The 17,624-nt window shown below is 48.9% G+C and overlaps 1 protein-coding gene across 1 annotated transcript in view; it reads left to right on the forward strand.

Moving 5' to 3' along the window:
- The first annotated feature begins 1,287 nt into the window (after positions 1 to 1,287).
- CBFA2T2 (CBFA2/RUNX1 partner transcriptional co-repressor 2) overlaps positions 1,288 to 17,624 on the forward strand; it is a 56,246-nt gene continuing 39,909 nt past the window's right edge. Inside the window, exon 1 of the mRNA XM_014876102.2 lies at positions 1,288 to 1,350. Coding sequence (XP_014731588.1) covers positions 1,323 to 1,350 — 28 coding nt within the window. The 5' untranslated portion in view covers positions 1,288 to 1,322. The remainder of the gene's footprint in view (positions 1,351 to 17,624) is intronic.

Genomic DNA, 17,624 nt, shown 5'->3' on the forward strand with positions numbered 1-17,624 from the left:
ACATATCTTCCTCCTACAGCTATTCCCAAGTCTTTTGGGACATTCCTGACCAAGCTGGCATATTTTCAGCTTCCGAGAGAACACCTAAAATGGCAAAATCCCTCCAGGACGGGAGCAAAGCTGTGCTTAGTTTTCAGATGCTGACTGGACTTCAGCATAAAGAAAAGGTTCTTTCCCAGAGGGTGCTGGCACTGCCCAGGCTCCCCAGGGAACGGGCACGGCCCCGAGGCTGCCAGAGCTCCAGGAGCGTTTGGACAGCGCTGCCAGGGATGCTCAGGGTGGGGCTCTTGGGGGGTCTGGGCAGGGCTGGGGCTGCCCTGGCTGACCCTGGGGGTCCCTCCCAGCTCAGGATATTCCATATTCTATGAGGTTGCAGCCTTTACAAACCCTGAATAGGAGTCTCAGGCTATCAGTGAAGCTCTTGTGATCCCAAACTCTGGCATTTCTGGGTTTTGAGGTACCTGTGCCGTGAAAGCTTTAGCTTGTAGGAGTGGAAACACATCTCACCTTTGCCAAGGATGTCTGACTGCAGCGACTCCCTGGGACACTTTGTGGATGTGATTTAGAGGTGAGCTTGGAAAATGGGAAGTGCCAGGAGGGAGCAAAACTACTTTGGTAACATCCGAGGCACTGAGGCTGGGCTGGGGACAAACTTATCCATCCTCAGGTATTGTAACACTGGGAGGGGGCTACAGGTATTTTAAAAAACCTTTGGGGTTTGTGTGCAGGTATTTGAACATCTTTTGGGAGTGTACATGTATTGTAGAACGTTTAGGGTTGATATACAGGTATTGTAACACTTTTGGGGTTGCATACAGGAATTTTAACATCTTTTGAGGCTGTATTGTAGCACCTTCGGGGATGTGTGTACAGGCATTTTAGCCTCTTTTGGGGGGTGTACAGGTATTGTAGGAGCTTTGGGGATATGTGTACAGGTACTGTAACACCTTGACGGGAGATGGAGACGTCCGGAGAGGTGAAGAATGGAGCCCATTCGGTCTGTGAGGGCTACACCCCGCAAGTCGGCTGTAACCCACCCAAAATCCCTACACCCCCAACCTCCCACTCCTGCACCCCACAACTCGTCTGTAACTCACCCCAAATCCCTACACCTAAACCTACACAACTGGCCCGTAGCTCACCCCAAATCCCCATTCCCCAACCTCCACAGCTCGCCCGTAGCTCACCCCAAACCCCTCCGTGCCCGTCCCGTCCCCCTCCCGTGTCCGGCCGCTCCGGGGCGGGCCGGGGGAAGCCGCGCCCCGCTCTCGTCACGGCGAGGGCCGGGCCGGGCCGGGCAGGAGGCGCCGAGGATCCGGGCCATGGTGGGGATCCCGGGCAGCTGCCAGGGTGAGAGCCGGGGCCGGGGCACGGGCGGGGGCAGCGCCGGGCCGGGCCGGGCCGGGGGAGCGGGGCTGAGCCCCCGCAGCGGGCGCGGGAGGAGGACGCGCTTTGTACCGCAGTCCGTGATCGCTCGGCTGGCTCTGTGTGTGTTTGTCCGCATGCGGGTTCAGTGCCCCCAGCGTGGGCCGCGGGGACCTGTGCCCGCCAGCCCAGCCCGCCGCTGCCCGGCTTTTGCAGGCTGCGGGGGCTCTGGAGCACGGCGTGCAGCCCCCGGCAGTGCCCGGCCTCGGGTGCTGGAGCCAAAGCGGGTTTGCAGCCTCCTGGCACTGCCCACATTGGCACTAAAACACGTCCGTAGAGTGTCCCCGGGAGCGCTGCCACGGTGCAGTACCCACGGCAGAGCTGGGCACGAGTGTTGTCCGTCATGCGGGCACTCGGGTGGGCAGCGAGCTGGCACCTGGGTGTGTGTGTGTGTGTGTGAGTGTGTGTGAGTCCTGTGCACATAAACCCTGCTGGTAGCAGCACCCTCCCCGGCTGGGAAGGTGCGTATCTTCAGCTCCATTTGCGTTCGTTTCCCCAAAATCCTGGGTTTGTTGCCAGAAGGGTTGTGCCCTCTGCAAGCCTTGGGGCTGGCAGGACAGCACGCCGTGCCTCTCACCCTATTTCAGCCTCCTGAGCGTTCCTGTGGCCTGCGCTTGTCTGTGCACAGTTGGGAATGGAAATGGAGCCATCCCGAGATGAGGAGTTCGGGGTGCCGGACGGAGCCAGCATGTCTCTGTCTAGCAATGTCCATTACACATGGGCTGGACCATGGCCTCAAGGTGACTCTGTGCATGAGGCATTGCTCAGGAAGGGGGAAAAAACAGTTAAAAGCACATCCCAAGGCTCAGGAAATTCAGGAATTTTAAAATGAAGTGTGATTGCTCATAGGGAAGCAGTGTAAAGATAGATGCTGATGCTAATGTGGAAACCACTCTGCAAGCTGCATTCCCGATATGGAGAAGGAATTACCAAGTGACAGAAGTTGCAAAGAGTGGTTTTATACTTTATTGTGCTGCTTAGGGCAGAATGTGTGCAGATTTTGGGGTGAGCCTGTTAGCCCTTAGGGCAGTTAGAGGTGTACGAGTCTGTCAAGGCGTGTGCACTTTCCCCAGCCCGTGTCCCAGGTGCTGCAGAGCACCGTGGTAGCAGAGCCGTGTCCATGTCCACGTGGCTTTGGAGAGCCCTGGCACCTGGCTCCTCACCTTCACTTTGTCAGCCCGGAGGAAAAGGCCCCACAGAAGGAGCTCGGGTGAGATCATGTGCTCTAACCCTGCTGTCCAAAGTCTGCCCAGTCTCTCCTTTCCCCAAGCTCCCTTTGAAGTCACGTCGGAGAAGCAGGCGCTGCTGAGGCTGATTCATCTCTCCAGTCTTGGACACCTCTCTCTGAATGAGACAAATTCTGCACTGGAGGTGCCTGGGCTTTTTCACTGACTGCAAGGAGAGCTGGCTAGGATTTGGCAGTGAGGAACTGGATGAAACAAATCCCACCCAGTGTGTCTGCTGGTGGTGCAGCTCAGTGCTGGGTGCAGAGACTGGTCAGATTCCCTGCTTCCCTGCTTCCCTTCCCAGACCTTTGAAATCCTGCTGAAAATATTTGAAGCTAAGGGAGACACGGATGTTGTGCCTCCATCGTAGCTTCGGGGTGGGTATGTGAAGCTGGTTCCTCTCAGCTGTGACACTTTCTGCAACAAGGGACAAGTTGTTTGAATATTTTATTGGATCGTGGCACAAATGTATCGATGTGTATATGGCTGTTGAGTTTTACAGTATTAAACCATGTCTGAAATTAGGAAGAAATTCCTCCTAGTGAGGGTGCTGAGGCCCTGGTGGCACAGGGTGCCCAGAGCAGCTGTGGCTGCCCCTGGATCTCTGGAAGTGTCCAAGGCCAGGTTGAATGGGGCTTGGAGCACCCTGGGATAGTGGGAATTGTCCCTGCCCATGGCAGGAGGTGGAACAAGGTGGTCTTTCAGGTTTCTCACAGCCCAAACCAGTCTGATATTCTGTGATTAGGGCTTTTCATCTGGGTCTTGCTGACAGAACTGAGCAAACAATCGCTGACCCTATGGCAGCTGGGACAGCAAGGCCATAGCCCCTGGCAGGAGAGGCTGAGGGCACCTAGAATGCTTGGAGTGACTCAGTGGGAGCTAAAGTTATTTTTTATTCAGTTTAATGTGTCTGTGGCCCAGCATCCATTGGGAAGTGCTAAGGATAAGGCTGGTGAGCCATGCAGCTGCTTTATAAAGATATGCACATAGATATGTGCTGTAGTCATCAGGACCTTTGTAAATAGATCAGGTAAGGATGCCCTGTTAGAGCCAGCTATTGAAGAGTGTGAACACTTGCAGGAGACATCACTCAGTTCTTGGGCCCAATGTCAGCCCAAGAGCACTGTTGGGATTTATCTTTGGTCTCAAGAAAGCGAGTAATCAGCTGTAGACTCATAATTTTTATAAATCTAATTATCTGCATAGCCAAATGACTTCTGCTGTATTTTACAGATCCTGGCAATGTCAGGAGGTCGCTTGGTTTCTTTGGGTATGTGTTACAGAGAAGTGGATCAGTGCTCAGTGTGAAAGTAACAATGAGGAAAGAAAGAAAGAAAGAAGAAATGTGGGACTGCTTTGAAACTTTGGGATGTTCCATGTTCACTTAAGGCACATACTGGCTCTCATGAATATGCTCTTCTTTTGTTGATATTTCTAATGGCCAGAAATTGAAATGGATCATTCAAGGACTTAGTCTTGATTTTCACATGCTGTAAAATGAAAGGCTTTAGGTGTTCCTCTTCCTTTGTGCTAGTGTTCAGGAGAGTGAAATAAATCGGCATTTTAAAGCGGTCAGAGAAAAGAAAAAGAGTTTTTTGATTTGCGAGCACTCTGAGGATTGAAAAGAGCTTGTACTTGGGGAAGAGCTTGTGGAGTTGACTCTGTTGGAAGCAGGACTGGAGTGGAATAGTGAGCTGAGTGCTTTCCATCATGCTGAGCTGCCAAGGAGTCACAGGCACCTCGAGAGGCTGCCATGAGCCACTGGAGAGGGGGGTGAGCTGCTCAGGTTTCCCTCTTGCTGGCAAGAATCAGAGGTGAACTCTTCCCCTTCAGAAGAAGGAGGTGGCCGTAAGACTCAAAAAGGTGAATCTGATGTAAAAAGTCCCAGGGGAAGGGTTTCCACCCAGACTGGTGATTTACCTGGAATTCTCCAGAAAACCACCTTCAGGAGGGCATTTGTCCAGCCAGCACCTGGGGTTTAAAACTCCTCCTGTGTCGCTGTCACCTTCCCTTCTCTTTGTGCCACAGCCTGACTGCACACTCTTGTTTGATTCAGCTACAGACGTATCCTGGACATCATTTTGGCTCTATTTGTGCACTCCAGGTTAAACAACCCTGACTTTAGAAGTCAATTAAAATGTCCTTTACTGCGTTTCATGAGAGAGCAGCACTAACTTCTACAGGTAGCAACTTTTCTAGCACTCGGACTTGGAGGTCAAATTTGCACATAAGTTTTCCTCAATGACGTGTTTTGCACACTGGGGATAATTTAAAGGATCAGGCTGTTCAGGCAGGGATTTTCTCCAGTGTAGATTTATGTTGGTATTTAAGGTAGTCATTGCTAATAGCCCTCAGCCTTGGGTTGCAGGGATATTTTCACAAAGTATGTGGCATGCTCTTGGCTTGGTTTTGGGGCCATAGGTGACACTTCAGAGCTTGCTAAAAAGTATTTGAAAAATATTACAGAATTCTCTCATTAAAGGTGCGGTTTTGAATGGAAAATGCAGGATTAGCCTTTTTTTGCCAGTGGATGTAAAATAATCAGAAAAATACCTAGTGAATGCTTGCATACCTATCACTGTAAGATTGGACTCGATGGACACACCAGTTTGTTTGCATCAATACCAGCTTCTCCCTGCTTATCTGTTCTTTTTAGTCCTCATGATCTCTTGGGAGTTGGCTTTCACTTCCTAGTAGTGCACCTGGTTGCTGCAGCAGGAAGTTCCTCCCGATCTGTCACCTGACACGCTCCCACCTGGCCTTTGTGTGTGCTTGATCCTGCCTTTTCTGCCAGGAGGCAACAGGAGGAGGAGGAGGAGGGATAAAGGCGTGAAGGAGGTAAAGCAGGGAGGCTGAAGGTGTTTGAGGTGTGTGGGATTGGGCTGGGCTGGCCATGGACTGGTGAGGGATGGTTGGGCTGAGCAGATACTGGCACTGGTGGCACAACAACAGCCTGGCAGCACAGAGGAGCCAGTCCAGGGACCCTTCCTGACCCCCACCCGCTCAGCAGTGACTCTTCTGTCACCTTAACAGGAGTGGTGAGCACACAAACGGGCCTGACAGCTCATTACATCCCAGCTATCTTTTGTTTGTTGGCCAACAAATATTTGCTTTATACTTTAAAGTTGTGCGTCCTGCCTGCCTCTCCGGATCTGGCTGCAGGTGTTGGATCAAACAGAGGTGGGACAGGGGCTGTAGGGTGGGGTACAGCTGTAGGGTCACACGTGGTCCTGGGCAGGCAGGGCTCCTGGTTGTCTGCTTGGAGCACAGGCAGCTTCCTTTCCTTTGGTGGGTATTGTGGGCTGCAATATTTTGAGGCTGCATTCCCAAGAGCGAGTATTTCCCTGGGTCTTGGCTAAGCAGAGGCTTAATTTAACACTTTTTCAAAGTATGGGGACAGCTCAGCCTGAGGCGTTTCCAGGTGCAGATGAGATTAATTTGCTTATCTTACTTGAGGGCAGGTATTTGTGCAGGGGAGGTACCAGAGTCAGGATGTTAAAACACAAAGAAGTCAAATGTTCCTCTGTTCCTCCCCCGTTGTGCGAGCTTGTTTGCATTAAAACACCCGTCTGGCAGATCTGCTGCAGGAGCCTTCCCTCCATCTCCTCCTCCTCCTCCTCCTCCTTCATGATTAGCTTTGTTGGGGGCCAAGAAGCCACCGATGAATTGTGACTGGAAAGCGCTGAACTTTGAGGGGAGATGAAAAAAATCCCTCGAAACATTTGCGGCCCTGGCAGCGTGTCCGCGGGTCGCTGATGGGGTTTATCTTCTGACATCATGAGGATCTCTGACATTTCTAGCTTAGAAACAATAACTCGCCTTATCCGTCGTCATGTTTTTCTAATTAAAGACAAAGCTTGGTAAATATTTTTTAAATGATTGAATTTCCCAAGTATGGGAAACACATGTCAGGAGTCAGGCTGGCTGCGTCCAATGCGCCTTTTCCCACCGCGTCCCTCGGAGCATGCGAGTGCAAATACAGATTTAGAGCTGCGGGTGACAGGTTTATCTGGGATGATTGGCAAGGATTTATAAACCGGGAGGGGATTTACTTTGCTCTCCCTCTCTTCTCTTCCCCCTTCTCCCCCCTCCTCCCCGACCCTCGTCTCAGAAATAGGAAATTGGGATCACATTAAACCCTAATTGGTTTGGCTCCAGCACTAGTTCGGTGGCTGCCAAATAGTTAATTTATTGCGTGAGAGTTTGGCCATGTGTTGAGAGGCAAATTTGCTTGAAGCAAGGCATCTCTGTAAACTCTACATCCATTCCTGTGCCAGGTCCTGTTTACAGCATCTCCAGAGTGGGGTGCAGGGGCTGTTTTCCGTGCCCATCCCGGCAGGACAGCACAGGGGACCCCGCCGGCCCGCCTCCCTCCTCCCCTGCCAAAACGCTTTCAGGAATTGTTGCCTAAAAGAGCTTAAAGTGGTTTTAGCTGGACTTGGCGCTCGGCATTTGGAAACTGCCAGCCAGATAAGACGTGGGAGGCTCTCAGGAGAATAAATGCATCTGTTTGGGAGATAGCAGCAGGCCTGGGCTGTCACCGCGGAGCGGGGCCAGGTGGGGAGTCCCCGGGGGTGGCAAATGGCTTTTCCTGGATTATGTGAGCAGGGCAAATGGGAAGCTGGCATATATGGCTGCCCCACTGAAATCCTCCTTGTTCCTGCCCTTCTCCACTTGGACTGGTGGCTGTCGGACACCCCGCGTTTGTTGTCACTTGCTCATGGAGCTGTGGCATTTAGTGGTGTTTGGCTCCTGTGAAGTCTTCTGGAAGATTGGCTGCAGCAGAAGAGTTTGCAGGACAAGCAGCGCTTGCTGAGACCATCACTTCCTTCCCTGGCACTTGACAGGGAATTATTTGGATTTAAGAGGATACCGTAGTCAGAGTTAAAGACTCACTGCCAGCGCGTCTCCAGCGTGGAGTATGATTTGAAAGAGGCTGTGTAAGGAATAAATCCATGGCTGTGGCATTTTATTTCGTTCCTCGCTGAGTTAAATAACAAACTTTGTGTAAGTGAGCTGCTTCCAGCTCCGAGGCAACAGAATTATCACTGCCGTGCTCAGCAGAGCCCTTTCTGTGTCAGCTGCTATTTCCATTGTGAACTTGATACCTGAAGGTTCAATATTGTGACCCTTTAATTTTCAGCTGCTGAAACATGCCCTGGGAGCTGGCTAAAGGGGAAGAGCTCAGAGGGGAACTCGCAATGGTTATGCAGTGGGAGCAGTGTGTTTCTTTGGGTATTTCTTAAGTGCTGAGTGTTTAGGAGAAATTGATAGGTAGCTGCAAAGCACATTTAGCAATACTTTTCCTTCTGTAGCTCTTGCTTCCTGGGATGTAATAAAATCCATTAAGTTCTATTTATGATCAAAGGCCCAGTATAGTAATAGTTTTATTTGGATAATTATGGCTGTTATACCAATAATGAAAATACTGCACACTTCCAAATACTGTAGTGTTTAGAGGGGTATAGGGTTGGCACAGCCAAATGTTTGCCAGTTTTGCTGAGGAGTCAGAGAGGTACCAGTTAAAAAAAAAACTCGGATCAAGCTAAATCCCTGTAGGAAGGCATGTCCTGCCCATGGGTGCCATGCTGGGCTATGCTGCTCTGGGTTTTCCAGCCATCCACGGAGGTGCAGCAGGGCCAGGCAGACCAGAAGGGGACAAACTGGACAGGTGTTAGAAGGAAATGTGGTGGTTTATTTTGGAGAGAACCATTTAATCCCCAGGTCTGAAGGCAGGTTGAACATTCAGCTGGGAGCAGCCACTCCCCACTTGTGCATCTCCTGCCTCGTTTGAAATGCAGCCACTTCTGGGATGAGCTGCTGTAATTACTTTAAAGCACATCGTACTTCCACCACTTTTGGCAGGAAGGAAGGAGGAATACTGTGCTCCATCGCCAGACAAAATAGAAATCAACAATTGGGATTTTTCTCAAAGAGCAGATCTATCTTCTCTGCCATTAAATCTGAGTTGGATGGGAGCCTTGTACCCATTTTGCTTTCCTGGTGCGAGTGTGTCGTTCTGCAGCTCACAGCCCGTGTTCATGGGAAGATTTAAAGCAGCAAATTCTAGCCAGGAATTCTTTCTAGCACTTTGCTTCCCTTCTGCTGTTTGCCTCCCTGTTCACACTACAGATGCTGATGGATCACCTTCCGTGGTGAGTAAGGAGACACACTGTACTTCACACGGTGCTGGGAAACTGTGTCATCCTCAGGAATGTTCCTCCACACAGACACTGCCTGGGTGACACAGTTCCTGACCTGTGCTGCCCCAGGAGTGGCAGTGCCTTGTTCTTATCACTCCCATATCAGGGACTGCAGATCAGCTCCCAATGGAATTGTGGGTGGATCACCTGCCTCCATTTACTGGTGTTTATTCACCCCTCTGCTGTAAAACACCTGACTTCAAATTACTGCCCTTGGCCCACCTGAGTTTTCCACATTCCAGAATACACTGGTGGTGTCCTTTTAACCCCCTAGGGGATGATTTTTTTTCCTTCAAAGCTTGGTTTTCCCTCTTTATCTAGGTGTGTTAAGCACCTAGAAGTTAATGTAATGTAATCTTCTGAGGGAGAGTCTTGGTTTTGCACTGCAATGCTCCAAAAACATTCCCAGGTGCTTGTCTGTTTTCTTCTTGAATATATATGTCTTGTTGAACAACCCTTTTTTTTCCTGTGTAGTATTGATTTTAGCAAGAGGGAGAATAAAACTTCTTTGTGCGTGTGAATAAGTAAATAATTGTCAGAGCACACAAGCAGCTGATTTTTAGATATTTCTTCATTTGTCCTCTACCAGTTTTATTTAAGTTTTCAGTCACTGCAGTTACTGTGCTCATCAGGTTCTATTTCCCATTTAATAATTACAGCAGTTTCCCTCGAGCCCTGCACCTCTAATTAAGAAAGCGAAGATAAAATTAATGGAATGAAATTCGTTATGTTTTTATGGTAAAATATCCTCAGATAAAACACTTGTAGGCTCAGTCCCTGCTCCTGAACATTGTTTACCACGCCTTGATCCTCCATCAGTGCTTAGGGCTATCCTGGTGGTGTAAGGAGAGTTGAGCACCAAAGAGCAGGATCTGATCCATGCAGGAATTCTTGCCTTCAGATTCAGAGGTACCAAGCAAGATAGTTTGGTTGGCACAGGATCTCCCCTTTTCCCTTGTGTGTGTGTAAGGTTTGCCTTATTTTCCACCAGCACTGCACTTTTACTGTCCTGCTGCTGCTCCTGCTGGTCTAAGGTGGCCCAGGAAGCCCTGGAGAACCTGACAGCAGCACTCAGAGCTGGTCCAGCTTCGGGTGGACTGTGGGCAAGTGTGACCCAGTCCCCATCCAGGCTCTGAGAGCCCCTTTTGGTGAAGGACAAGCCAATGGACAGCTCTCCCTGTGTCCATGCAGCACAGCAGGAATGTAGATGTGTCCCAAAGGCCGTGCTGCTCCAAGCAGCAGCTCCCTGAATGGAGATGCACCTCTTCACACCTGTTTTATAACACAGGAGCAAAATATTCAGGGCATCTAAATAGTTTATAGCCCGACAAACAAATTCTGGCAGTGGGAGCGTGAGTTTCCATCTCATTAAGCTGTTGGCAAAGCCCTGGTAATTCCAGTCACTGATACAGGACAGGAATTATCCCTCAACACGACTGGTCATGTCAGGTCAGAGCATCACTGCTTTTTCTCAGCAGTTGTGTGTTTGTACTTGAGGGGAAAAGAAAGTGTTGAAATGTCAGTTCATTGGATTCTCCTCCAGTGCTGGAGCAAGGTCTTGTGAGCTCAGAAAAAAGTGTCTGTGGATTTCTACACCTAAGTTGTAATGAGGAATTGTTCTCAAATCTTTTTTTTCTTTTGTCAGACAAAACCTGACACAGATTCCCAATTTGGCAAAGGCTCCAAAGTTTATCTTGGAGCTCAGCAGCTGCACTGCAGCCCAGGTTAGCTGTGATGCAGTTCCTGCCATCTCCCAGCTCTTTGTTGGGCTGTAGGAAATTACTGGGCCTTTGGAGCCCCTGACTTGGGGCAGGTCAGCTATAGCATGGCCATTTCCATGTGGGGAAGTGTGTAGTGAGTTGGAGAAAAGAAGGAGATGATGGTGTCCTGTGGCTCCTGTGGCAGGCAGAGGATGAGGTGTTTTGTTGATGGAGGGGCACACATGGCCAGAGGGATGGGAAATTTGCCTCCAGCACTGGTACAGATTTTATGGTGTCCTGCAAACAAGGGGGAGCAGTGTGCTCTCCCTGCCACGTGTTACCTTCCACAGCTTGAGACAGCCACATGCAAAATTCATTTTAGAGGTCGGTCATCCAGTCCCAGAGACTAAGGAATGTTGTAGTAGGGCTTTTATATGATTTATGTGCTTTATCAAAGGCCCTATAGTTTTCTCATTAAAGCAGGATTATCCTGCTGGGATTAGCTGTTCTGCATGGGTGAGGAAGACAGGCACTCTGCATTTTCCTAGTGAGCTGCTCCTGCCTGCAGAGATGCACTGAGAACCAGGGGACCAGGAGACACAGGGATGCAGGTGTTTGGAAACAGGGCCCGAGAGGGGCTTTTACAAATGTTGGCTCGATTTGACTTGACTCCTGAACACGTAGGAAAATGGCAGCAGGCTGCACCTCCAGCACTCCTTACCATGCAAACATCCCAGTGCTGAGACTCGTCCTGGCATTTAACAGCCTCTCAGTGCAAACCTCAGGGAATGAATTTGCAGCTTTTCCATATGCCGAAACAAACAGGCAGGGAAACCTTTTAATTTGCACAAGGATCTTCTAGAGTCAATACAAGTTGACCCTGCAGGCTTTCTGGAATTGATTCCTGTCAGTTTGGCCTTGCAAGATTTAAGATTTAATTTAACCCTTTAATTATCTCCCTTTCCCCAACATTTTATTACATAGACTCCCAGAATGGTTGGGTTGGAAGGGACCTTAAAGATCATCTTGTTCCAAACCCCTGCTGTGGGCAGGGACACCTTCCCCTATCCCAGGTTGCTGAGAGCCCATTCCAACCTGGCCTTGAGCATTTCTCATGGATTTTTTTTTCCTGTGTGACTACTAGACTGAATTCAGCTCAAGTCACTTGAAAATTACTGCTGAGTAACAAACAGCTTCTTTTGCTGGTGCTTTGGTGACCATAAATGTCTGGAGCCTGTTGGGAAGTGGGTTTGGTTTTTTTTTAATGTTCTGTCTGCCTCTCCAGTTTGTAGTCTTACAGTTATATACCTTGTGTTCTTAATATAAATATTGCCATCCCTGACCAAGGACTTGGAGGAAAATGATGCAAAGGAGCAGCACTGCTAACCAGGTAGTTGTATGACATTGCTGCTTAGTGGTAAGGAGTTTCCAGGAAGAATGAACTGTTGGGCTAAAAGCCTGCTCAGACTGCAGTATTGACTTGAAGAGTGGTGTTACTTGACATGAGTGCTGTAAAAATCCCTTCAAAAACAGTCCTAGTATTTCCCTTGCTCTGCTCATCGTGATATTCCACAGAGCATGAGTGTTTGTCAAATGTTTTTCTAGAGAAGTGAATTTCCAGTATTCACCAGGTCAGACATCAGCAGTGAATAGGACAGGGGTGTTCCTCCCTCTGTCCCAAGGGAGCCTCCTGCCAGCCTGGACACATCTGCAGCTCCTGTGCAGCCCAAAGCTGGTGTATGAGAAATGCAGCTGCTGTAAAGGCACAAACACTGGAGCATCCAGTGGTGCTCTACTCTGAGCAGGACCTGTGCTTTCCACATCTTCAGGAGGTTTTTGGTGGCTGGTCAGTGCAAAGCTGCCCAGCTGAGCTTTTCAGCTTCCCTGGGCTCAAAGTGGGCAGATGATTAACCACAAACACAGCACCTGGAGCCCTGATAGTGCCTTGAACAGGGCAGGAGCTGCTGTAACTCTGCTCTCCCCTGCAGCAGGGCAGGGCTGTGGCTCACCAGGTGTTTGCCTTCAACTGCAGCTGCTCCATCTGCAGAGCCAGGTGGAGACGTTTGGGACATGGGGAAAACACAGCTGGGAGAAGTTAAGAGCAGCTCTGGGAGGTGGTGGCTCACCTGGGCAGAGCAGACCCCAGAGCAGGGTCAGGGGCAATAAACTCAGCTTCACCTCAGGAACAGTCCTGGGTAGGATTAATGAAATGAAAAGGAAGTAAATGTGTGTTTGAGCTGCTTTAGTTTTGTTGTTTTTTCCCCCCTTGTAGTGATAGCTAAATCAAATTGGCTCTTCCCTGAATGCTGTGGTTTAACTGCCTCTGCTATCAACTCCAACCCCACTTTAGAGGAGTTTTGCTGATGAATGTCTCTTTTTTATCTCCTGCTCCAGGTTTTCATTGTTGTTTTTTAAGTTGTCTCTTTCTTATTCTTCTCCTTTATTTTTTTTAATGTAACTCATGGTATAGAAAATAAAGATTTTGATGATTTTTGAAGTTTCAAGTTTAGTAAATCCAGGGTTTGGATTGAAGGTAATTATATTCTTGCTTTTTATTCTCTGTGCATGTAAATTAACTTCACCATACAGGTGTTTAGGTTCTTCTGGCTCTTGAAGTTGTCTGAACAGGTATGTCCACTGTGTGGGGTAGAACACACCTGCCTGCTTTGATGGGATGCTTTCAGCAGATGCTGCTTTCAGCCCATTGCAAAATCTTCCCTTTGAACTTCCCTCCTCCTGCACAGGGATGGTGACACCTGGATGTGAAATGCTTGGATCCAGAGCAGGCAGCTCCTCAGTAATGCCTGGTTTCCTGCTAAGGATTTAGGGTGGAAAAATAAATGTTGGGACCTTTGCGTTACTCTCTCTTTCTCATCTCTCTGATTCTATTGGGAATTTTGTTCTTAGTGCTACTGGCTGATGTGGAAAGAGCTCAGATAGGGAATGAGTGGAGATGTGGAGCTCTGGGTGAGGGGGGATCACCCTAAATCTGTGCTGGGGACACTGTGGATGCAAGGGTTGGGGACAGCTGTGGTGGTGTTGGAAGGACCTGATGCCTGCACCCCTTCTGAGGTTTCAGCTTGGTTGTTTTGAGCTTCTGCATCTTAGATCCTGGAAGCTGGAAATGCTGGCTGAGTGCTTGGTCAGCTTGGCTTTGTCCAGCTCTTTGTCTAGGGAAAAGCCAAGTGTGACTTTTTGAGACTTGGTTTTCTGTACCTGTTGTGTGTTGTTCAATGAGTTTGTTTCAGGGGATCTTGTGATAAGATCATCCTTCTGTTGGAAAATGTCCATCTGTCAAGGCAGAAACTTTCATTGGGAGCACTATGTTCTCAGGAGATCAGATACCACCCTGAGCACTCCATATCTGTCTTTACTAAACTGTACAGCACGGCCTAAATAAATATTTAATGATTTGGGTCTTTGGCATCCTGGTAGAGCTCTGACTGCTTGACCTTTGGCTGTCCTCGTGTCCTCTTGTTTTGTGTAATTTTGGAACAAATATTGGGGTTTTTTGTTTGGTTTCAGTTTCGTGGGGTTTTTTTGTTGGTTGTTTTTTTTGTTTGTTTGTTTGTTTTAGGGTTGATTGGTTGGTTGGTTTTTTAAATAACCATATGAAAGGAGAAGATTTTAAATCCAGGTTTCCTAAGATAGGGCTGTTTAGGGCCAGGGCTCCAGTTTGTGAAGGCAATAAGCAATGTCCTCATCTCCATCTGGGGTTGAGGATGGGGATGGATGGATCCTGGTGGATCCACTCTGTGGTCCATTAATGCCTTTACTGGGCGAGGAGGGCCCGGCCCAGTGTGAGCAGCTGAGCTTGGCTGTGACTCTTGGAGGAACTGCGTAATGGGAATGACAAGAGAGTTGGGCCAGAGTAGAAAAATTCATGTTAGCCTGAATATAGCTTTTCATCCTCTTAAAATTCTTCTGCTTCTTTGAAGTGTGAATCCCAGATGCTACAAAAGTATTTTTCCAGACACGGCTGTGCTGTCTTGCTGTGCATTTTCCACCAAATTGCTGAATTACTGTTCTCCTTCTGGCCTTCAATTTTCTTTTTTTTTTTTTTTTTCATAGTTTTATCTATTTGTGTGTGTGTTTTACATGGCTAGAGCTCATTCCTGTCTCCCATACCCATCTGAGCACTCCCCCATGAGGCAGCCTTCCCACCGGGCTGTGGTGGAGGACAGGAATGTTGCCTTTTTTTCCAGAAACTTGTAAACATGAACTTCCTGTTGACACGAGCTGTAAATCTGCAAATAGGCTCTGCTTCCGGCAGGAGGGGAAGGTAATAAAATTTCAGGTCCTTGTTCACTGTGCCTGGTCCTCCTTGAGCTGCATGCAGGCACTCCAGAGGCAGTGGAAGCACAGAGAACCTGCTGATTGCTCTGTACCTCTGGAAACGAGTCTTTCCTTTCATTTTTTTTCTCCTTCAGGCACCCAAGCACAGATGCAATGCTAATAGAAGCCAGTTGGAGAATGTCAAAACCCCGATGACTCCAAAATGATGCTTCATTGCTTGTTTTCCCTTTTCCTTTCTCACTGCCTGTCTCACCACTGAGCTGATGTGCAGTTTTGGGGAGTTAACTCCATTTTACATCCACACCAGGCATTTTGGGATAATGAGCTGGCCACGATGGCAGCTATGTGCCATTAAGTTCCCTATGCCACGCTTTGGGAGGCTGATGCATGCTTTAATTCTGGGAGGGTAGCAGGGTCAGGTAGCACACACCTGGGCAGGTGGCTGAGCTTGCTCAGCAGATTCCATGAGCTTCCAGTGCTTGGGAGGTTTGGTCGAGTGGTTTCATCGCTGAAAACAGGGATGGTTTTCAGGATCAGCTGTTGGGGCTGCTGAGGATTCTCAGGGATGGAGGCAGACGAGGAACGTGGAGATTTTGGAAGCAGGGAGTGGGGAAGGGAGGCAAAAATAAGGCGAAAAAAGAGATTAAAAGCATGGTAGTGGAAACAGAAAAAGGACACCAAAAGGAAGAAGCGGTTACAGAACACGGCAACAAGGGGATAAAAGGCGAGTCTGGATGGAGGCTGAACTCTCTTAATGAGCATCCCATTAATTAATCAGCTCTCGTGCTGCAGCACGGGGCCGTGGACGATGTCAGCTGTGCCCTGAGCTTGCCGCAGCCCCAGCGCAGCCTCGCCGGGCTCGGGCGGGGTGGGAGGCACATGGCAGCGCTGAAAGGGGAGCCTCTCGCCCTGCCTGTGCCTGGGTGGGCGTGCTGGCCCTTTCGTAAACTAATCGCTCCCAGCAGTGCTCCTAAATCAGACTTTGTGGAGCCGGCAGCGCAGCGCTGGAATGCCGGGCCAGGCGCAAAGGGCTGCGCTGGGCTCTTTCTTCTTTTTTTTTTTTCTCTCCCCTAAGCCAGCATTTGTTAGGTCTAAAGGGTCAGAGGGAAGCAGGAGAAAGGAGCTGGCAAAGAAAAATGGGTAAAAAAAAAATATAAATGTAGGGAAAAACTGCGTTTGAAATGTGTTTTTTGTGGTTGGTTGGGGCTGGAAGGAAGGGAGCCCTGCTCGGTGCTAAACCTGCAAAGCCGACTGGGATGCTACTGGGAAGTCTTGCTTAAAATCCTCTGCTGGTGGTTTTGCTGGGTGTAATGAACGAAACAACTTGGGATTTTTTTTTTTTTTTTTTTTCAAGGGAGACTGGAATTGGGATATTTTTAATCAAGGCTACCCGGTTAGTGACATCTAATTAATGAGAAAAGAACCCTCCTTGGGTGGCTGTATGATAGGGAGGTACCACTTTCCTCCTCCAAAGCACTGGGAAAGGAGCAGAGCCCCAGCAACCCTCACAGATGTGCAGTCCCAGGGCCTGGAGCAGAGGGAAGCTCAGGGTGAAACTGGGAAAAAAAGGCTTCTGTTAAAAGTGCCAAGATAAAGAAGGAAAAGCCATTGTCAGGGGAAGAGACACAGATTGTGGCAGGGAAGGCACCAGTGGAGGGAGATGCTGGAAGCAAACTGGGATGTAGTGAACCTGCTGTAGGGAAGGGGCTTGGGATCCATAATGTGCATTTTGTTGCTCACATGGCCCCTGGGATGAGGCAAAAACCCCAAATCCTGCTGCTTTGCTAGGCTTTAACCTGTGCTTGCTTAATTGTAAATGGCCTTCCACATCTGGAGGTGAAGAGCACTGGGAGCCCAGAGTAGGGTGCCTGATCTAGGACACAGCTCTCAAAGCAACCACCTCACCTGAAAAAGGGAAAAAGGCTTCCAAAGCTTGTCTGCACCATAATCAGGTGCTAAAGAGGATGGTCCTGCAAGAAGTGGGGCAAAACTGTCAGATGTAGAAGGAAATTGGGCTTTTTTTAAAGTAGTGGAGAGGTGGCTGAGAGCTCCATCCACACAGCTGCCAGTGCCAGGAATGCTCCTGGGCTGGGTGTTGGGCAACTGAAGTTGAGAGTCACCAAAATGATAATTGGAGGGGAGTGGATGTATGTATTTGAACAAATCTCTGTAATCAAAAGGCACTGCTATTGATCTGGAAAATACTGTCAAGCTGCAGGGCTGTTGGACTAGAATTAATCCTCTGCAGGCTGGATTTTATTCTCTCCAAATAGGATTACTCATTTTTTCCATATTTCTGTGTTTGGTTTAAATACCCGTGACAGCTACAGAAGCTTGGATTTCTAATCAGAGCAGGGGTGTTAGATTTAGGAATTGGTTTGTTGTTTTGGAGGGGATATTTTTGCATAGGACATCAGTTCCTGCATGTTTTTTCTTTACATATGTGGCCACAGGAATAAAGCTTCATGTGCATATGTGATGTGTGTCCCCTCCCTTAACGGGTGGCCAGGAGTAGCTTCAGTAACTTCCTCAGGCTGTGTTTAATTCAGGTGCCCAGAGCAGCTGTGGCTGCCCCTGGATCCCTGAAAGTGTCCAAGGCCAGGTTGGACATTGGGGCTTGGAGCAGCCTGGGACAGTGGAAGGTGTCCCTGGCAGGGAGTGGAACAAGATGAGCTTCAAGATCCCTTCCAACCCAAACCTTTCTCCATGATTCTGTAACAAATTAAGCTTGTTAATATAATCTGCCATGTGCTAATTCAAATAATGGATGTATT

The sequence above is a fragment of the Sturnus vulgaris genome, chromosome 17, assembly GCF_052056855.1.
Source record: "Sturnus vulgaris isolate bStuVul1 chromosome 17, bStuVul1.hap1, whole genome shotgun sequence".
Taxonomy (NCBI): Eukaryota; Metazoa; Chordata; class Aves; order Passeriformes; family Sturnidae; genus Sturnus; species Sturnus vulgaris.